General features: G+C 40.9%; 1 protein-coding gene across 2 annotated transcripts; it reads right to left on the bottom strand.

Moving 5' to 3' along the window:
- Positions 1 to 13,197: 13,197 nt before the first annotated feature.
- On the bottom strand, positions 13,198 to 19,087 carry pus7l (pseudouridine synthase 7 like; the record flags this gene model as incomplete). 2 transcript variants are annotated; one of them, XM_083935424.1, is made up of 10 exons in its annotated part: positions 19,010 to 19,087; positions 17,464 to 18,288; positions 16,703 to 16,862; positions 16,303 to 16,522; positions 15,427 to 15,525; positions 15,154 to 15,235; positions 14,859 to 15,024; positions 14,395 to 14,503; positions 13,666 to 13,719; positions 13,198 to 13,569 (listed from the first exon to the last, which is right to left on the bottom strand). In XM_083935424.1, exons 2-10 carry the CDS (start codon positions 18,242 to 18,244, stop codon positions 13,198 to 13,200), a joined length of 2,043 nt encoding a protein of 680 aa, XP_083791550.1. In that variant the 5' UTR covers positions 18,245 to 18,288; positions 19,010 to 19,087. The 2 variants fall into 2 exon arrangements, with proteins under 2 accessions (XP_083791550.1, XP_083791549.1); XM_083935423.1 differs by having other exon boundaries at positions 18,990 to 19,035.
- Between the last annotated feature and the right edge of the window lie 3,842 nt (positions 19,088 to 22,929).

Genomic DNA, 22,929 nt, shown 5'->3' with positions numbered 1-22,929 from the left:
TTTGACCCATGAGTCATCAGCATTGAATTTGTAGACTATTAAACCACCTTTAGTTGATTTATTGACCACTTGGGGGCAGCGTAATAAGCTTAAGTTGATATGGAAAACTGTTATCAAACAATTGCCTATTTACACATCTAGCAGTTGTATAGAAACAGTAGCATTCATTTGGAGTTGTGTTTCTGGTTACCTGATCAATACAAATCCAATATTCACCCCTCCTGAGTAAAATGAGTGTCTTTTTAGCTGCAAAATGTTCTGAACATTATCAGACTGTAATTTTAATGACCTTTAGAGCATTTTCACAGAGAAAAGGTGCCTTCTGTGGGCAAAAACAACACTGATGAGAATGTTGAGTGAATCAAAACAGTACAGTTGTGCGACCCCTATTGCATCACATCATCAATTCTTAAAATCAATAATGATATTGATAAGCGCAGCCTAAAGATTTGATTACATTTATATCAAAGCAAAGCAGATGGACAACACACGGGATGCAACCACTGAAAAGTTTATTTCCAAATCCAATTATTGCCTGAACACATCATACTGAATAAATACATGAAATCAATCTGTTGTTTGATCATTTAACAACTTAGCTCATTTATGGACTCATAATGAACTACAACATTTTGTCTTGAAGTAATACTAATAAGTTATACTACTCACTCTGTAGAAGCATAATGCAGAAGTGATCAAGCTAAGTCTGACCATCGCATACTCTCCAAACCGCAGAGGTCTGGCTTTCTTAAGAACCCATTTGAAGTCCGTTAAGTCAGTCAATTAGCGGAGGGGAGAGGAAAATAGGGAAAAAGGAATAGAAAAGACACAGAAAGACAAAGAACAGAGACAAACACTATCTGTTAGGGGTACAATTCATATATATGTATCACAGAGGAACTATATGCATTCATGGCATACAATAAGGGACAGTCTGAGGGAGTTTGGTGGAAACAATCTCTATCCAACTATTTCTTGATCCTTTGGTCCCTGTGAGGCCGTCAGCACTGCTAATCCCAATTGAGCTGTTCACAGGAGAGCACAGGAATTAAACAGAATTAAAGAGACAAGTTATGTAATTGCTCATAAGCACACTGTTTTCTTTTCCTAACCCTTATCAGCCACATCGTTTAGATAATGTTTCTTTTGCCATCAAGTCTAAATATATCCAAGTAGGGTAATTTCCCTTTCTCTCCTCCTCCATCTTTGTTCCCAGTGGAGCGACAAGAAAACATGTGAAAAAGGTTAATGCAATAACCCAGATGTGACAGATATGAGGTAACCTTGTATTATGCAATATGTACCACAACAGATGTTCAGATGTATTAAGTCAGAATCAGCCTGAATGTTTCTCGAATGCTGGATATTGTCACACAGTAACTTTCCTCGATCTGTTCTGACAGATTCTTACGATTTCTTAGATGTAGCAGATGACTCCTGTAGGAAAACAGCTATTCTAAGTCTACAGCCACTGAGCCCTTATCTCGATGTATCCAGAAGACTTCACATTAAAACTGAGCGTCAGAGTCAAGAGCTTCAGCCCTGAGTCATTCCTGAAACCTGGCTATGGCTGACACAATATGAACAGCTTATTTCCACTGCCATACACATTAATGTACAAAACATGTAGAATGGAACAGTGCTTTTGAAAAAGGGTGATACATTTCACACCCTGGTCTGTTGCCAGTGCCAAATATTGGATGCACGGTGGGAGTTAAACATAATAAGGACATCTTTCCACAATAGATGTACATGGGGCCATAATTCCTGTGTGACCTATCAATAGCGCTGATGCAATATTGCACCCCCCAATCCACCACATTTTTGCCTTGTCCAGAAAGTGCACCAAATCACAGACGGTGTGGTTCTCAAAGCTCTCGCCACTCATTTCTGCAGAGGTACACAAATTAAGAAAATATAGTGTCCCCCTCTGGCATTACTGGTCTGACTGAGTAGTTACTTAGCCACTTATTCGGAGTATAAGTTGTTACAATGGTCTCCAACCATTCTGACGACCGTACTCTGCTCCCGATGAGTGATTCTTTACGGCGACATGGGAATGCTTTCTAAAGTCTACAGTAACAAGCAATCAAATCGATCGGTTCCCCGACAGAGATCATTTCAACCTCCCTGTGTCCAGACATGATCCTATGGTCTACCTCAGCCCAGAAGTGATCATGGCAGAGCTCAGTGTCCCGTGGGAGGGAGTGATGGAGGCAGCGTTCGAGAGGAAAAAGGACAAGTGCACGGAGCTGGCAGCTGACAGAAGAGAAGCAGGGTGGTTGGCAGTACACTACCCTGTGGAAGTTGGGTGCAGAGGCTTTGTTGGAACATCCACCCAGCGCCGCCTGAGGAGTGTGGGAGTGACCAGTGCCAAGCTGAAGAAGGCTTTAAAGGGAATGGCAGGAGAGGCAGAGCGAGGGAGTTTCTGGCTTTGGCTAAGGAGGAAAGATAAAGGCATGATGAAGGCAAGGGTCCTAGGCTTAGCTGCAGGGGGCGTCAGGGAGACATCCCTTACGTTGCTCCACCACTGTGAGATGTTGTGGGATTAAAGCAGCTGGGATGAAAACATCAATAAAGGGTGGCTCCTGGCTGATGACCCTTCAAGTACCCAACTGGCACTGTCGGAGGTGTGTCAGGCAGAAATGCCCAGCAGGTAGCCCTTTACCTGTGCTTGCACCTTCATGGCAATACCTTGAATAGTTTTTGAGACAGTTCGCTCAAAAACCACAAATGACAAACCCATGGTGGCTCTAGAAAAGAAAAGTCAGGGCTCACCAAAGTCAACATGGATCATCTTCTGGGAACCATGAATGTCTGTACCTAATGTTGTGCCAATCTGTTGATAAGATGCTAAGATATTTTACTGAGCAGAGAGCTTTAACTTGATTGTGGTAAATAAAAAAAATCATGGTGAGCCATCCATTAGTTGAGATATTTTAGAAAGAAGTGGTGGCTTCTCCGATTTAACCTAGTTAACCTTATCTGCCCTTTCCTATCATACAAAATCTTTTAATGTCACTGTCTGGGGAAATGGGGGATGTGCAGTATAAATGGACTTAAGTGAGTTTGTATTAACACTGGAAACACGCTCTCTCTCAACAACAGTGAGTGAAAACCCCTCTGGCTGAGCAGCTCATCCAGACCACAAGGCATTTTATGTTTATTATTTAACTGTTTATAATGAGCATTTCTCAGACTTGAGAAGTGAAAGTTAACCTCCATTAAAACTGCATTTTTGTGTGTTTAATCTAACTAAAACATATAGTCAGAAGAGGACCCAGTGCCCTGTACAGGCTGTTCAATGAGACTTCTCTTGACATGTTAATCACATTGATGTTGGAAATGAATCCAAGTGGTTAATTGACTGCAACAGATGTTCTCATGTCTCAATGGGAATGTGTTGAACTCCTGTAGATCAGTGAAACGTGCAGGCGTTGTGCTCCTTCAAAGAACCATGTCAGCGAATAAAAAGAGGGCGCGGAGGTCCATTGAGTCTCTATTTACACAAATCAAAGCAAGGAGCTGATAACAGAGGGAAAAATGGCTGAGGTGTTTTGGATCAGTCATAGCAGTAGTGTCTATTATATAGCAATGGATTTATCATTTCAAACATCTACAAAAAGCAATATTAATATCTGTTTCTTCTTGTGTGGCCTAAACTACTTTATCCCCAAAGGAACCGCATATCATCCCATCTGGTGTGCCCATTTGTTTCCACTAAACAGATTTCCGTGTTTTCGTGTCCGTTTATGATGAATGATTTTTCTCTTGGTCTTTTTTTCTCCTCCCAACTACACCAAATCTGTTTCCTTTGCAGAACAACGTTTTTTTTTTTTTTTTTTTTTAAACACATGCTTAGATGCATGTAAGGTTTTTCCAGTTGCCCGGAAACAATGGATCCATTCTTGGCAAATTTCCCCTCATTCTAAATTTGAGTAGACACTGGACTGTTGCATCCTCTGTACTTTCTGTTCTTGTTTCACAACCCCTTTGATTTTGTCTTCTCTCCCTCTGTCTCTGTCCTATTCAACAGCAGTTAGTGTCATTTGGGTTTAAAGACCAGCCGAGTGACGCTCTGTTTCTCTGGAGTGAGCACATGTTTAGCTATATGACAGAGGCTATTTGTGATTTTCACAAACATGTGGGGGCTGCCAATGAAGAAAAGTATGGAGGCTTGAATGGAGTTTTAGCATTGTGGTTTGAGTCTGGTGGAACATCTCTGTACTGTTTTACATTATATGGTACATTCACAAGCCTGGATCGGGGTGCAGTGTCCTTGCAAATCGTTTACAAAAACATACCATCATTTTCAAAACTCATTTCCACCCTTCGGGAATTGTTTCCATTCATGACACTGGCTTAGAACAGACATCCATCACGATATTTCTTTTTCTTTTCTTTTTTATGTCACATACCAATGCAGCTGCAAGCACTGACTGGTTGTAATCACGCTTGCATCTCCAAATCCATCTTTATTGTGCATTTCATTTCTTGTGGGGAAAAGGGTTTTACAGCAACATTAATGCACTTTTAATAAAAAAAAAATAATAATAAATGAACAAAACATGAAACTTGTGTCATGCATAAATAATCTGCCCAGCCCATCAGGATTACAAGACTATTCCATTATTTTGTGGAGAAAAGAAAAAGTATAGCAGACTAGGAAAACAAAGACTTTAGGAAACAAAGCTATTGATTAGGAAAGGTCATGGATTAGCTTAAAAGACAGTTGTGGACAAATGTCTGTGACGTACATAGTTACGGTATGACTGTGTGATGTGGTTACTTGGGATAACTTCAAAACCCACCACCCCCACTTCCTTCTTTATGCTGATTTTTGCACTCTTCATAGGCCACCTGACTTCCTCCTATCATAATAACTATGGCCACTATAGGTCACCGCCTAACAACAAACATAAATAAGTGTTGTAATAAGCTGCTTGAACAATCAACCTTTTTTTATGAGGATGATCTGTAAGTGGATGTACCTTCTTTAAATCCAGATGTGCAGAAAACATGCTGTAAAGAAACTTTGATGTGTAAAATAAATGGAGTTCCCCTTTAAGGTTAGCAATATGTCATCATATCTTTTTCATTATCATAGCAAGTGAATCCAAATATTTTTGGCACCTGAACCTTTTCATGTCAAAGCATACTTGAATGCATTAACGTGCAAGAGCTGCCAACAGCCCCTGCTTGCACCTGGATTAACAGATGATTATTGGGATGGATTTCTGATCTCAAGGCAGCTAGTTTCAAATGGCATTTTCTCCATACACAGACTTTTTCAATTATTCCAAGAAACTGTACAAGTTTAAACTGTTTTTAAAGAAATAGCTCAGCTCAGTGGGTTTATGGAGAGAGTTAAATTTGTTAAAAAATGTATTTAAGATTTTGTATGATGCAGAATTAAAAGAAGTAGGATAAGAAAAGTGAGAGAAGAAGAGCAGAGATCAAAACTAAAAAGTAAGGGAGTGGACAAGCACAGGCTACTGAAGCTTGACTGTTTGTATAAACACAGAGAAAATAACAGCATTAAGTATGTGCCATATCCAGTTTTAGGAGACTATGTATGTCCCCTTACGTCTCTGATAAATAGTGCTTTTACTTTCCTCAACATGTTATCTAATAGTCTAAGCATGGCTGGATGTGAGATACTGTTTCGAGAATTTGTGTATGGAGATATCAGCCGGCCATATGTAAACATTATCTGTCATTCCTTTGTAAAGCAAGAGTGAGAGTGAGGGGGGGTAGGGGGCTTCGTAGCGAAGAGGGTGACTGACTGAGAAAGTGAAAAAGGTGAAGGGGGGATGAATGGAAGCTGGATATTTAAGAGCATCAGGAAATAACGATGGTCCCTCAGAGCTCCTAAATAACCTTTACCAGGACAGGAAGCGGCTCCATCAATCATCATGAGAACAGCTCGCTCGCTCTCTCTTTCTCTCTCTCTCTCTCTCTCTCTCTCTCCTCGGGCACTGAACCCAACAGACGCACCGGTGCAGCTGCTCCAAAGTGGCCAGCCTTCCATTTTCATTCCTATCTGTCTATGAACACACAAACACACACACACACACACACACACACACACACACAAACACACACACACACACACACACACACACACACACACACACACACACACACACACACACAGATTGCAAATGTGCACACACACAGCTGGGATTTAGTCAACAAGGTAATTACAGGACTACAGTTGGCCTCCAAACCAGCTACACCACTGAGACACTGATTGATGTAAAGGAGAAAGGTTGATGATAATAATACAAGATGGCAGCAGTGTGTGTGTGTGTGTGTGTGTGGGTGTGGGTGTGTGTGTGTGTGTGTGTGTGTGTGTGTGTGTCTGTCTGCTTCTCTGTCTGTCTGTCTGTCTGTCTGCAGCTAGAGCCAGGAGAAGAAAGTTAGCCTAGCTTAGCATGAGAGCATTTGAGACAGAGCATAGGGTGAATTTTAGAGCTGGTGCTTTTGCACACTAAGACAATAGAAAGACGTGACTGAGGCTGAGCTGCGATGCAAACACACACAAAGGCACACTTTCTAGCTAAAGTCTGTACACTTAGTAATTTAAAAACCTTGCTTTACCACACCTGTCTCTGAACTTGGCCTTCATTTAAATCACCACACACCTCTAACATTTCACGACTGTATCTTGCACGTTTGGGACACTATCGCTGTGACGAAATCTGTCTACAGACCGACATACACTTAGCGGGAAACACGGTTGTGAGTATTTTGCTAAATGTCTCCAGGGCCACATTTTGCTATAATGACACTCACACAGGCCCACAAGGTGAAAACAATAACAGCATCTCTGTCGCAACTGGTAATTAACATGATTTATTTTGTCAGTTGGAAACTACCCATGTTTTTGTTTGTTATATGATAGCGTGGGTGGGCATGCTTACCTACATTTTGACAAGATCTCAGCTTTGCAGTCTGTAGACAGTGAAGATGGTTCATCTCTCGCTCTCCTCTCTCTCTCAACTGGTGGAGAGATGCCATTAAAAATAATGAGCTTCCCTTCACCTCCCTGTGCTTTGCAGCCATTTAACAGATTCTTCCACTGGTACAGAGTGCTCACTGTACTAGGCAAATGTTTAATAGTATTTTTTCTCTTAACTGTTACATTCTCTTTATTTTTACAGTGTGAGGAAAAATTCCCAGCTGTAGTGGGTAACCCATTAGTGGCTCATGTGCAGGCAGATTACCAAGATTCGTGTTGTGCCTGAGTGTGTTAAAAGTTGGGTTGTTCATTGGGTCACAAGCAGGGCAGGAAATTAAGTTTTTCCACTGAGTGGACACAGTGAGTGGTCGTATATAAACATAGGCAGACACTTTTTATATTTTAGCAGCCAGATGTTTTATGTCTTTTGATTGTTAAAAATAACTGTGTTTTGAAAATGTGCTTCATTCGCTGCCAGAGATAGAATTTACCAGCATTTGGTTTCACTTTCTAACAAATTGCCTTGGTTGCAACCTCATTGCACAACATTTGCTAATTGAAAAAAAACAAACACATTTAAGTCAGTAATTAAGACACAAAATGTGGGGTACCCTTGAAACACTAATTGGGCTCAAGCACATCACATGTCATGTTATGGTTTCAAATGATGACCTTTCAAGAGCAGGTTGACTGACACTCACACCTGGCAGCTTTCAAGTGCCACTGTGGTTTTCTAACGCTGGCATCAGTTCTGCTTTATATATCTGCTACATTTTTTTAATATTTAATTTTTTGTCCTTGAATGGGTTGAATTTTAAAAAAAATTCTGTGTTTATATGACTTAGCCTATGGATCCAACTGCTCTACATGTGTGGGATCCAATCAATCTCATTTGTGCCCCCCACCCCCTCCCTTTTCCGCTTGTCAATAGCTCAGCTCCGGTTATCAGGTCAGTGCATTTTCCACATATAGGCCTCTCACATGTGGGACGCTGACTGGAGTAGGATAAATGGATAGAGAGAGATACAGAGCAGCCTCTGGGCAGCGCAGAAGACTAGCGCTTTTACTGTTGAACAGCACTGCCCCATAATGACAAGGTCACAAGTCAAATCTTGAAAATGACTCATGTGTCCAGCAAGCTTTACTTTTGTTCTTATTACACTCATTTTTAAGAAACCTCGCTGTATTTTAACTGTGTGCTAAAAGTGAATTTCATGTGGTAAAACCATGGCCAAATTATTCCAACGGTTCAATGGTTTTGACTTTTCCTTTCCAACAACTGCACCCTTGTTAGCTACAATCCTTGCAATCAAAGCACCAAAATCCAATCCAAGAGCCTTTGTGTGCCTACTCCAAGAATGTGACTTAAGTGCATCAGTTAAATAAATTACTTCAATAAATGCCAGCAATGTAAGCCCTTAGAGGTCCCTAAGAAAACAATGGAAATCCTAAAGACTAAAAAGAGGATATTTTCATTAATGTGGAAGGCACGGACTGTAAAAACAAGTCTACTACAGTGGGGGGATTTCTTTTCTGATGCAGAGATTAGTCAAAATGTATTTTGACAGTGTAACAACAGTATTTTTGTTAATCTTCCCATCCAATCTCTTGACTGTGCTCAGCCACCTTGTGTACACGGGTTGTCACGTCTGGACAATACTCCTGCAGTAACATGGTTGACAGGGGCCCAGAAAAAACACACTTTTCACACCCTTCACTGTCGCAGGCACAGACAAGCTCACAATCACACACACATACACATAAATGTTCAAAATTCCCACATGCACAGTCCCGTTTCAGAGTCTGCTCCAGTAAAAACATGGGGAACCACTTGCCAATCAACTGACTGGAGAACAAGCGGGTCAAAGGTCGCTGGAGTGTTTATATGTCTGATCATGAAGTGTGTGTGTGTGTGTGTGTGTGTGTGTGAGTGTGTGTGTGTGTGTGTGTGTGTGTGTGTGTGTGTGTGTGTGTGTGTGTGTGTGTGTGTGTGTGTGTGTGTGTGTGTGTGTGTGTGTGTGTGTGTGTGTGTGTGTGTGTGTGTGTGTTTGTGTGTGAAAAATTCACACAGCCCATATTCAGAAACTGTGCATTTAAACAAGCCATCAGGATGGTTGTGATGTCACAACTACACTAAATATAGGTTGATAGTGCCGCTACAGTGCCATTACTGTCATTCCCCAGCTGCAATGACAGAGGGCAATGCAGAAGATCTGGAAAAGCTGACCAATCAGAGCTAACTGGTGCTAACTTTGCAGGGCATTGAGCTTAAAGAGATAAGTGCTAAAACAGAGTGTTTCAGACAGAGGGTGAATATAGGTAAATCCAGACACACACTGAGAAAAAAATGATTTTATTGGACATTAAAGCATGTCAACATTTTCTGGTAGAATCCTAAAATACAAGTAGGAACTTGAATCCCATTAACTGCGAGTGTGGTTCGATCACTTTGATTGACATGGATGTCAAAACAAACCATTGACATCGGCTTTTGATTCCACAGAAATATGTGACATCAGCTTTTGCTGACTTAAGGCCCCTACACATGATATGCGGTAAAAATGCTTTGCGCCGGCTTTTCCATTCATTTCCTATGGAGGAGGCAGTAGCGCCCAAGGTAGCGCCGCGCACCGCTCAGATTTGCCTCTCTGCCGTTAGGCTCAAAGTTCACATCCAATGAAGAAGCAGACAGAAGCTCTGAGTGTGATTTTTACGTTTCCTAGGCAACCAGAAAGCGACATCAAGCCAGCTAGAAAGATGGAGGGAAAGCGTATTGTTTTTGTGAGTTTCCCGATCTATTTAACATTACATTAAAGTTACATTAAAGTTGTATCATGATCTCATGCTTGGAGGTTAATAAGCAATCACACCAGGTTTGTGAATAGGCAGTTTACGAATTGGTTTAGTTGAACGTTGATTTGGCCGTTTACTGGATCCCTGTGCCCAACCTCCCGGTGAGCAGCGCAAAAAGCTTACCGTGTGAAGGCCCCTTTAGCCCCACCCACTTTAAACCAGTGAGAAATCAGCCACAATAACAATCTCTAAACTAAAAACAAAAAACAAAAAAGGTTCAAATTTTGGCCAAACAATTTGTATTCATGTCGGACCCTTATTCTCATAGTAAGATGCTGATTGAGTAAATGTGTTTTTAGGGACTTTAAAGGGCTGCAAAAAAAAACTTGGCCAGAGAAAGCCATACTGCTCTGTGTCTTTCATAACCCTTGGCGTCCTCCTACTCCGTCTCTCTTGGCAAGGAGAAATATTTCACTGTACGTCCATGGTAAATGTCTTTCACAACCCTCGACTTCCTTCCCATTCTCGAACCTTCCCCTGCATTTCAACTTAGTGAGACGAGTAGTAAAGTTGTCATCTTTGCCACTGAAGTGGGTCAACATTTATCTAGAGACGGCTGGAACGGGATTCAGCCCGAGGATGTAGAGTCCCTCGCCCATTTCTGAATCATAGCTCAGCAAGACACAGTCCTGTTCTCTTTTATCAGACCAAATACTTTTCAACAGCAACCGGAGTAAAGAATCACCAATGGTGTGCCAGTAAAGTATATACAGTATTGAGGATGGATCATATTAACGTTTGTAGACGGGGACTTTTTAATTGAATTCCTCTACTTTTCAAAGAGGCACACCGTCCAAGTGAACAAGTGATTTTCTTCCTTAAAGTTTTATTTTTCAAGTGAAACAGTCATTGATACTTAATAATAATAAGTTTCCCATGTAGTTCCACTTGCTTTATACATTTTATAGAAAGGAAATCTAAAACCATAGTAGCCACATGATCAAATATCCTGCGACGACCATCATCAAAAAAGAGACTAAGACTTGATTCTTGTGTGGGTTTTTAAAAAAATGAATGGATAGATATAGAGTGCAGGGAGCTAGTCTTTGTCTGTGAATAGACAAAGGGTCTTGTCTTTATCTCTTATGGTTTTCTGTGATAAAAGGTATTGGTTGGTTGTCAAGGTTACATGAAAGGATTTAATGACACTGGAGAGTTTCACACTTAAATACGCAGCCCTTATGCCACCTTGAGGGATATGGGGATTCACCCAGCAAACAACTCTGAAGCCTCATTTTAATATAAAAATGTGAAAACAATGTTAAGGTCCCATGTTATTAAAAAGTGACATTTCTACCTTTTTTTATTGTAATGCATGTTGAGGTGCTATATAAATTATGTGAAACTTTCAAAATGTACAATCCAAAGAGAAATGCACACAGCCTGCATTCAGAAACTGTGCCTTTTGAAACGAGCCGTCAGGATTTCTCAGTCATTCACCGCCTGCAGTGACGATGCAGAGACATCAAGAGTGCAAATGCAGAAGACCCAGAAACACAGACCAATCAGAGTCGACTGGACTTTTTTAGGACGGGGTTTTAAAGAGACAGGCGCTAAAACAGAGTGTTTCAGACGGAGGGTGAATACAGGTAAAATCAGACAGGCAGTATGAGAAAAAACAATGTGTTTAATCCACAATAAAGCATGTAAACATGTTCTAATAGAAACCCAACATACAAGTATGAACCTGACGGATAATAATATGTCCTCTATTGAAAAAAAAGTATCACTTTATCGTTATGAGCGAGGAAGAATTTGCACGTTATCTGTCAAGATTGAGTTTAACTCCCAGAGCAAAAAAACATTACATAATATACAGTAGGATTCAAGTGTTTCAGCAAGGATTTCAATTATCCACTCTCCTTTCTGGTGGATAGTATATCAGTTTGTAACAAAACTCTGCGAATAGTGAAGAAAGTCATTACTGCTAATGCGTCTCCTTGGCAGACAGTTTAGCTTACAGCCAGGCACTTTATCAAACAGCGCTATAGGCTGATGACAGACTACATGTCAGAACCCACCTCCAACTAAAACATCCACACATTCATATTGCTTACAGTAATGGGTATTTAAAAAAAAAAAAGAAGCCCGGAGGTATATCGAATGTGAGATACTTAAGAGAGGTTTCATATGCTGCTGTCTTTACACATCCTCATGAAAATTGCATAAATTAGTCACAGGAGGAGAAGCTGGCTCAGTTTGAATAAAGATCAAATGCTTCCCCTCAGCAGCATAATTACATTTTTATGCTTCATTATTTTTGATATTGCTTCTGAAATGCACAGTTACGTGAGAACAGATCACGTCAACTGGCAGATGGATTTAGTCCCAGATTAGAAGTGTGATACACATAATAAGCCTTTCATCTGGTGCAGGTGCTGCTTTCTCTCAGATAAAGAACTCAATATTCTGCCAACATGACGGAATAGCATTAGGTGGACAATTAAGAAATCAAACAATTACTTTCACAAATAAGTTTAAACTATATCTTTACATTACATTTAGGACTAGGTGTGCCTGTGACTGACTATGATTGTATGTTGTCTCCATCTAGTGGTGGCTAGTGGTCAATACAATATCCAAAAATTAGAAATGTCCATAAGTGCATGCAGTGTTCATAATGTAAAGTGTCAAAATTACATCTACTGATGCACTCTACAACTTCTTTATTATAGTCTTGATAAAGGTAGGGTTTTTTTTTTTGCAAGACTTCACCCACAATGCACAAAGGAAAACTAATTGTGGGTAGCGCAACACTTTCAGAAAGCAACCAGAAAGCCAAATACAGTGTTATTTAAGAGATTGCATGTTAAAGAAGAGACGGAAGCATGACTGTATCTGTATTTTAGAGAACAGAAGAATGTATAATATTAAGATGACCTATTTAGCAAAGAAATGTCTGTGTCTTGGAAGACATTTAGGTTAGACCGAGAACCACACTTTACACTTTACAGAACTTAACTCTGGAAAAGCATTACTGAAGATTTTGTGGGCCCATGTTTCATATTTGTACAACTTTCAGTTGTGAGTAGTTGCAGATTCATTAAATTGTAAAAGGGGATGCAAATATGAAGTGTTTTGAGTGGGGGGAAAAATGTAAAATAAGATTGTTGCTTTACAAAGAAAGTAAAGAAATGTATTTTTTAGTTCTAAAAGTTTTATTCATGGCACAAAACACAAACACTGCTTATACGGTTTTACATTTAGATTTGTTCATTTGTTTGATCAATAGCACATTAAGCATTTGTTCTATTTATAAACACAGTCATATGCTCATTACTCATAACAACAAACAAAAAAGGGCTACTGATAATGTATCACAATGATGGGTTACAAAAACTCAAATGTAGAAATACAACAGGAACAATGTCCCCTGACCTCTAGGGGTCACACTTCATGATCTCTCTGAGGCAGATAGTAGCATAGCAGGAGGTGTCCAGATCAAAGTTTAAAGTTAAAGTGAGTGAGTCCTGCTTCCCTTCTATTGTTGTTCCGTTTAGCTGCCGGTCACTATTTCTACTGCTGTTTCCTGTCACCTCTCCTCCCTCCACATTGGCTGCTCTCTGCAGATGGTAGCTGATGTTGCGCGGTAAGGCCAGTAGGGGGCGGTAGCAGCCAGGCAAATTTAGTTTGAGGCTGCTGACTCTGAAGCGACAGTCGTCCAGTCCATCTCTGGCCAGTCTCTCCTGGAACCAAGTCCCCATGGTGTTTTCCGGATACTTCACAGTGTTCCCCGGCATCGGTAGTAACACCTGACAGGATAATTGAAAAAAAACACAGCAGCAACAGTTGTGAGAGAAGGAGAATCAGTGGCATTTAAAGTAGAGGTATTTCCCTAAACTACATACATGTTCCAGTGCGTACACTCCTTCTTGCTCTTCTTGGTCCGTCACCACATGGATCTGGAAAAAAAAAAAAGAAAAAAAAGGAAAGGTCAGTAGCGCTAACATGGTGTTTGCAAAATGGCATGGTGTCCTGACATTTAGAGAGTGTCGTGCAATCAGAGGTCATAAGTACAATCCTTAAAAAAAAAAGGTGCCCTTTACTGCTAAAATGTCCCTGGGGTATTTTTTTGGCTAGCAAGATTAGTATGCAAGATACTGTTGTTATTTAAGAGACCCACCAAGACCACAGGATCGTCTTCTTCCCCCTAAGGGAGAGTTTTTTTTCCCCCGACAGACTTGACAATTCATGAGCCTTCACTGGCCAATTTCCCCTAGTTGTTTTTTTTTTTTTAAACTTTAGTTCCTGATTCTGCAAAACATAAAATTCGATATTTTACTTTACAATGTTCTGCTTTTGAGATGTTGCCTGCACACTAATTTAAACCCAGACACTATATATTCCTATATATAGTCCAAGCTTTCACCACGTCAGGAAGAGACTGACCCGTATAAGCAATAGCCTGGAGGGCGTAAACGTCACAGGCGTATGAAGTCACATACTTAATCTGGCTCAAAACAGTGTTTGCTCCAGGGTAGCAGGTTAAAAAGCCTGCTTTACATGCTACATATTGAATTTCTTTTTTCTCTCTCTTTTCTATACTAGCCTTAAAAAAAAAGATTATCGCCTCTTACCTGAGCGGAGCTGCTCTCTCCAGTGTCCACCTGCATCCACACCAGGTCTCCTTGCCTGGCGCAGTGGCCCAGAGTAGTCAGCCTGTGTGCCACGGCCTCGTTCCACACTCTGACAGCCACAAACAGATAGCACACTTATCACTAAAAGAATAAACCAGTGGGCTTTGATTCCCCAAACTGATTATTTCCAGAATCGTTCAAGATTTATTTTTTAAAAGTCAGATTCTAGCTCTGGGACTCAAATGATAATAATGCATAGAATGGCCCAAACTGGGGTGAGGTTAAACCCTGAAACTGAATGGGCCAATCTAGCTGTGGGATGCAAAGATATAATGTTGTCTCCTTTTTTTTTAACAATCTCTGTACGTTGTCCTTATCTCCCAGTTGCTGCAATGGAGCATAAGTTGCAAATATATTGGCCCCATAAAAAGGGGGTGTTTCGGATTTTTTTCCTTGCAGCTGACCTGCTACAGTAGGCGTGTGGGTAGAAGACTCTCATGCTGTGTGGCAGGCTGAGCCAGGCTTGGGTACAGCCATCCGGACCTGTACCGTAGCGGTTCAGGGCCCGAAGCATCAGTCGCTCCCTGGCCTTCGACAACGGCATCAGCGCCAAAGACTCCTTTGCGTTATCTGGTTTGGAGAAGCGTGAGAACACTTAATACATATTGCTCATGCTCAAAGTTTCTGCAAACTAAATTGACAAGTTTTTGGAAAGCAATTTTGACATCATCTTTGGCCACGGAGTGTCCTAGCTCTAACCTGTTTGGAGGAAGTGTCTCTTCGCTTGGCTCTGAGGATCATTGCCGTCCTCTGGAGTGAAGAAGAGACGAACGGCGCCCACCTAACGAACACACACATCACAGCATACACTAACAACACAGTACCGATGAGTCTGATAGCAAATAAGTGTGAATTATTTGACCGAGATGACACTCTTCCTTCTGTTTCAAGCTCCATGCAGTCAGTGATGCGCCTCGTTTCACAGCATGAAGGGTACAAACATCTGGCCGTGTGCATAACTGCAACACTTACCATGTCTTCTTTGAGTAAAGCTAGTCCCACACAGTCAGACTGAACGCTTTGCACGCTCCCAAACCTCTGTGGTCCATAGTAGTTGACAAAACCTTGGCCCTGCAAAGAGCAACACACCAGGTGAACTTGGCAGCGGCTGTCTTTCTGTAGCACAGCTATTTTGAAAAATCACTAGCATCATTACTGATGCAGTATTACTGAATAGCAGTGACACAGAAACAACAGGCATCCATAATTTAAGCATGAGACTGGTAATGCTCAGTTGTTATTTTAATGTAAACAAATATCATAGACAGCAACAAACTGTCTGTCAGTAAGGGAAATCTGTCTTTCCTGCCCTGTCCGTGGCAATAAGCGCCAAGTCCATAGGGTCCTACTGAAGACTTAAATCTTCAAAAACCTGTCACACATTTGATTGGATTTTTCAAAAAACAGCTATGTAGAATAGACTACATCAAACATAGCCGAGGTAGCTCAATTTGTGTCTTATTTTGATCTTTAACTGTCTGCAAAAATGCTGTATGAATGGCTTAATCACTCCTACAAGACACAACATTTGGATCAAATGTGCCAAGATTTTTCTTCTGCACATGAATAAAACCGTACAATATATTTTGCTTTAAAATCATTTTAAATGTTGATGTGACATCTACATAGAATTGAAGATTGAAGTGGATAGTTTGTGGTTCATGTGCAACAATTATACTGCGTATCTAGATATGATTGGGACAAGATTTGTAACAGTAACTGAATGCATGTGACAATATTCACTGTTGTAAGCCTTCATCGTGCTGAAAAATACACAGAACGCTAATGTTTGATGTCACAAACATCAACCGTATTACTGATTCAATTAGATAATAAATGTAATGATACCTTGACATTCTCCACTGCTTCTTTAACCAGTGCTGCTAGGCGAGTGTGTGTGTCTGCACCAGAGGAGTGGGCGTCATTGGCCCCGTGTGGTCTCAGGTCGCGGACAACCAGGTCAAAGTGGTTTCCCCGCAGTTGTCCAAGTCTGAGAGGCTCGTTGACGGAGCGGATCTGAGACAGACACATCCCTCGCTTCTCAAACTCAGCCGTCTTCTCTTTCAACCTTGTGATGAATCACAATAAATAAATAAATAAGTCGGTTCTTAATCTCTGGCATTTATTTCAAGGCTTATAAGGGAACTCCCACAAAAATAAAGAACCTTAACATCCTACAATTATTGCAGCTTTTCATCTCGCAAAGGGAAAAATGAATTCCAAACGAAAGAAAGAAACACAGATCTACCGTTGAGTTGAGACTTTCTTCACCACCATGGACTGGTAGGTGATGGCTCTCTTATCTTTTATCCCAGCATAGGTGAAATCTGACGGGAGGACCCCGAGAGCAGCTGCCATGTAGCTGATGGCCTCCAGAGTCTCCAGGTTCTCCTTACGCAGAGTGAAAGCTGTGGGAGAGGGCACACACATAAGTGTCGCTTATGTGGAATCAGATTAGAACATGTCATTATTTCTACTACATCTACATTATTTCAATTTGAAATGCCCTTACTTCCCCTCCCTATTACATTGTTTGGATGTTTAAAGATACAGATTGGCGTGTGACTTTTCAACGGAAGTTGCAGGAACTTCTAAGTCCCTTGAAAAACAATAACAACTGCTTTGTTCCTTCAGCACATTTTTTTTCTGTGTTTTGACCGCATAATCCGCCGGTGTATGAAAAACCAACATGACGGGACAAGGGCTGTTAATGGTCGCAGGCAAACACACTGCATTCTGTGTGCCTGTCGTTCTATCTAAGAACATGTTAAAAAAAAATGTACTTTTTTGTCTCACTTGAATGAACTGCAGAGGAGGAGAATAAAAATCAAAGAGCATTTGTCTCGTTACTGCGGTGAAACAATCAGAAAATAACGTTTTATTTCTCTCATTCACAGCACTGTGCCGTTAGGTTCTGAACTGCTTATTGGACAAAATCTAAAATTTGAAGATGTCTCCCTTGGACTATTAAGAATATTATAATTAAAAAGTTGCTATTCTACCCCTTACCGGTGTAAACGTCTTCTTCTTTACGTTCCTCTGCGGTTCGTTTCTTTGGCCTCCCTTGCTCTCTCAGCCTGACCGAGATCGCTGTGGTCCCCTGGTCAGTGAAGCTTTTAGTCTCCACCAGTTTGCCAAACCTTCGGCTCAGGAAGTGGTGGACCACCGTCCTGTGATCCTTATCGTCATCAGGCCCAAACGTATAGGATGAGCCTCGCACTTTGGCATCTATGAACCTGAAGAAGTCCTCTGCTTCGTCCTCTGTAACCAGCTGGGAAAGTTCTCTGTAGTCTGGGTCTTCCCTTACCCTGATCTCAGGCTGAATGGTGACGGTCATGAGAAAGGGGAATCGGTGTCTGACGGCCCGGTGGACGTTAGCTCTGTGGTGTTTGTCGGCAAAGGATCCCAGAGATAGATCCTGCTTGGACGGCTTTTCTTTGAGAGTTAACACAAACTGCTCGAGCTCTTCGCTGACAGACTGGCCTAAAATCACACTTAAATCAAAACTGCCTGGACTAGGTATGGTGACATCTAGTCCGCAATCAGCTGAAACATCAGTGTCCTGTGAGGAATAATTATTCCACTTAAATTCTGCACTGGTTTCATTACTTTCATCTGAGGAGGCACAGTCTGGTGTCTGCGTGGCCGCAGCTGTGTTAACACGCTGTCCAGTGGTGTCAATCTCAGTCACCACAAAGTCTTTGATAAAGTTTTTGATGCTTCCACGAAAACCTTCATGGTTCGATATGAAGCACGCAGGGACGTTCACAGCATCACTGTCCTGCTTCATGGTCACTTCATCCAAATACTGGCGTTTTCACTTTATTCCTGTTGCTGAAAAGGGCACAAATAACATTTTAAGAGAAGAAAATCCTTTATTAGTCCCACAGTGGTTACATTTTACATTAGTGCAAATAACAAAAGCAACAATAACAGATGCAAATAGCATAATATTAATAGTCTATGTTAATATTAAAAAAAAGCTAATTGAAAAAGGAACGGTATAACACAAAAAAAGATAAATAAACAGACTGATCAACTGTGTGTGTGTTTGTGTGTGTGTGTGTTCAATATTAACAAGATTTGTAAGCAGGTACTGAAGGCAATGTATACACAAGGCATGCCATCGTGCTTTTCATGTGTTTAAGAGAAAATAGGCTTTAAGTGAGAGAATCTAAAAGATAATGTTGACATTTATACAAAATCAGATACAATAGAGAAGATAAAATCATTAGACGGCAGCAGAGAATAATAGGGGTTTAAGCCTGTCTTTTAAAATAGCAAGAGTTAGGGCACACCTTCAAAAATAAAGTTAGGAGGTTTGCAAAGATGTTAGGTGCTTTATTTCTGCTTAAGACTATGTTATACATGCGAATTAGCCCGTCTATGTACAGTGATATCCGTATCCTCCACATAAATCCTCCCTCGACTGAGCTGACAGAGAGCTGTACCTGCTACAACAAAGAAAGCGAAGCGCATGCGTGTATTTACGACGAGAATATGCACTAATTGTGAAGAAAGAACCGTCACTTAACTGTTTGTTTACTCAACTAACCTGCACGCGGTGCGTAAACGAGGAGCTGTTGATGTAAACACAACAACGCTGAAACAATTCAGTTTACTTCCGCGTCATGTGACCGTCATGTGACCTTTCTTAAAGGGCCCGACACCAGTGATACGCTCGACGGTGGTATGTTTTTTAGTTAACACAGAACTAAAATGACATGGAGGAGGGTGGTATGATGATGTACGTAAATGTTCAACATTGCCAATAATTGTATTAGTGCTGCAAGTGCTAAGTGGAATTAAAACATAACAAATAATAATTATTACACAACAACGATATATATAACAAAGTAAGATCAACTTAAAGATGATGATGATGATGATGATGATGATGATGATGATGATGATGATGATGATGATGGTGATGATACATATTAGACATAAATGCAATAAACATTACAAATGCATACATGAATGAATAGACTTTATGTCAATTCAGTCAATATTTTCATGTATTTTAAAGACACTCAAATAAAGAATGATTATGATTATGTAAATTGTAGAAACCACCAATAAAAAAGCAGTGTATTTATAATAACAATAGGTGTCATAATCAAAATGAATGAAACAAATGTCACATTGGGGAAACTAAGTGCGTGCAGTTAACACGGCAATTGAAAGATACTGCAGTTCATAGTTGCTGTTTTTTTTCCCCCATAGCACTCATTCTCTGGAAAAAACTGGAGTAACTGATTTGTTGGAAGTTTTGACTAACATAGGGAGGAATGTACTGTAACATTCTCCAAGATCAACACATACACTAGCAATCAGTGGATTAAACTGTGCCATTGCTCAGCCCTCGGGATTACAGAAGAATGCAATAGGTCATCAGCAACATGTACAAAAGAAAAACAACAGCCAGAGTCGTGACTGGAATGAAAAAGAGTGACTGCATATTTCTACATAGTGAGGATCCCTTTCCTGGTTGTTGAAATCTAGGCTTCATTTTAAGGTAGTATCCAGATCAGTTTCATAACTTCCTGCAAACCTTGGCTCCAAACTGCACAATGATCACATTTAAGCTATAGAGATATGTTTCTAATACTGGTGCTGCTTTGGACCACGGCCCTGACATTGTCTCCCCTGGAGTGGGGGAGGCATTACATCTGCTGAGGATTTGAAGGAAAAGTTTAAAACAGATGTTACCTGCTTCATAAACTTGTGCTGTTGCGTAAGTGTAAATATTAATTTGACTGTTGAAGAATCCCTCAGAGTAAACACACAGCTGGAGTATCGGCAGTGTTAATGTGCCACAGGAACAAAAGTATTCAAAAACAATGGTTGGCGAAAAACGTGTATCCCCTCATCAAGAATGACAGCCCATATAAATACTTAAGCTCAAAATGTGCAGTATGAAACTTAACACTTACATATCACATACACATATGGAAATGTTATGGGACAATTGGATGAGAGGGTTTATGTCCCATGTATGATGCATATGAAGCTATACAGCCAAACACTGGTTAGCTTAGCTTAAAATACTGGAAACAGGGTGGAAACCAGTCTCTATTTAAAGGAAACAAAATCCATCTACCACCTTTAAAGCTCACTGTTATATCTCATTTGTTTGACTATAATTGTTGGAAAATACCAACTGAAAGAACCAAAAAGGAGTTTTTGATGATTTTATTTCTTTTTACACGGAGGGGATAACCGAGGAGGTAGGGAAGTCTCCTGAAACAATGTGAGGCTGATTGGATATTGACCCTAAATCATTGCAGCTAAGGAGTGTGAATTTATGAACTTCCTCTCAAGTAAATGCAGTAGAATTTTTTTGTTGCATGTTATTGTTAAAAGGGGACTCTTTACAAAGTTCTCCAGAGCTATAGAAGACATTATTCAACTGTTTTCACATGTTTAAAATGGATTGAATGCCCTTTTGACCGATGCTAAGACCCTGTGATGAGTTAGCTGGACTAATGAACTATTTGTTATCTCCTATCTTGAAATTACTGACTGTCATGAGTGATTATAGCCACTATGGCGTCCAGTATCTCAGTCTGCTTGGTACAAAAAATCATCACCATCAAGTCATCATTTGACCGTATACAAACAGGAACAGGAGATGTATTTGTTCAGGGAACTATACAGAGAAGTGAAAAAGAGGGTTATACACAGAATTTTAACTGGTAAACCACTAAGTTACATGCATAATACGGTTAATTTTCAGTGATTACTATGACTTTAGACACTTTATATTCACATGGAAAGATGGGCGTTTTAGAGTTTACTGAGTCAAACGCAGTAATGTTTTTTCTGGACACCGGCGAAGAGAGGTCAGTGTTCACATTTATGATAGTGTGAAGTCAAGAGACGCAGTGCATCAGGAAATAAGTGTTCAACATTAAACAATCACAAGTCGGCATCAAAAACGTTAACAGTTGAATGTTATGAGTGTGAATATGAATTGAAACATTATACATTATAATGGTGTCTTATTATAGATTCCCATTGCTCATTTTCAGGTCCATAATAGTATTTTGGTTTTCTACTAGAACATGTTTACATTCTTTAATCTTCAAAAACACATTATTTTTAACCTACAGTACTGTCTGTCTGAATGTACTGTACCTTCAAACTCTGTCTGAAACGCTCCATAGGGCCTGTCTCTTTTAGACCCCTCCTGAAATAGCCCAGTCTGCTCTGATTGGTCAGCATTTCCAGGTCTTCCGCATCTGCATTATTGAAGGGCGCACTCACACTGTCCGTCCGTACCGTGCCCCGTGCTTTAGGGTACTTGTCCCCCCCTCCCTCTCCTCCCGCGGGCCAGGGCCGTTTGTACTCACACTGCCTGGGCCTCGCGCAAATGCTTCTTGCTGTCCATACGCCATCACGCCGTAACACGTCACACGCATTGATTGACGTCACCGCGATGCGTCGCTTTGTTTACAAATCTTTCCATAGACCTCTGAGTTTTTGTACGTCTTGTCCGACTGTTTTTGAATATTTTCATCCGACCAAATCTGCAGTAAACACTCCACCTCCGCATCACACCAACGTGAACCTTTCGCCGCCATTTTTTTAAATGTCCGCGCATGGTCCGTCCTTCTATTTCTTTCTCTTTATTCTATGTCCGAACAGGCACACATAAAATGACGTCAGAGCCGCTGGAGGCCTCGTGCTCGTGCTCCTACACGTGCGCACGCTCGTGCTCGTACATGTGTAAACGCGCTTCCAAAAGCCCATCTCTCCCAAACGGTTGGTGGCCGGCAAGCTGGCCGGCAAGCTGGCCGCAGCTAGGCGCGGTGCGGTTGCACTCACACTGGTCAAGCGAACTAGGCTTTACCTGTGGAACCTGTTAGGGCACGGTACGGATGGACAGTGTGAGTGCGCCCGAAGTCGCTGCACCATCACTGCAGCCGGGGAATGACTGTAACAGCACTCTGGCAGCCCTTTCCACCTCTTCTAGGTATAGTTATAGCCCAAACAAGTCGATTACCGAATGCACTGGAGTTCAGTTCTATTGAAGTTCAATAGTTTTGGATGGTTCAAAATCACGTTTTCCAATTTGGGACATTTATGGATCATCTGCAGTGTAAGCCTTATCTCGTAACATTCAACAATCCTCTTTCCTGACGGTTCATTCATACAGCACTCTTATATTTCTTCAAGTATTACAACATATTCTCAAAATGTTGCTGCAACAGAATCAAACTGTGCAACATGGATCTCTAGAGAACAGAACTGGTCCGCAAGCGTCTCCAGTCAAACAAAGGCTTTTTGGCCCATTGCTTCCTTCCACCCACCAACATCCTCTGCGCCCAGAATGTCTCAGCGCATTCACGTCCAATACAGATGTGATATGTGCGTGCCAATGTACACATGCGTGTGTACCAGAGATTTTGTGGATGTGTGCTGGGGAACTTTACTGAAGCGTTGGGACACTAAGAAAGCTTTACATGTGTG

Source organism: Echiichthys vipera (assembly GCF_963691815.1).
Source record: "Echiichthys vipera genome assembly, chromosome: 20".
In the NCBI taxonomy this organism is placed as follows: domain Eukaryota; kingdom Metazoa; phylum Chordata; class Actinopteri; order Perciformes; family Trachinidae; genus Echiichthys; species Echiichthys vipera.
Note: the sequence above shows the minus strand (reverse complement) of the source record. Positions and strands in the feature narration are given on the sequence as shown.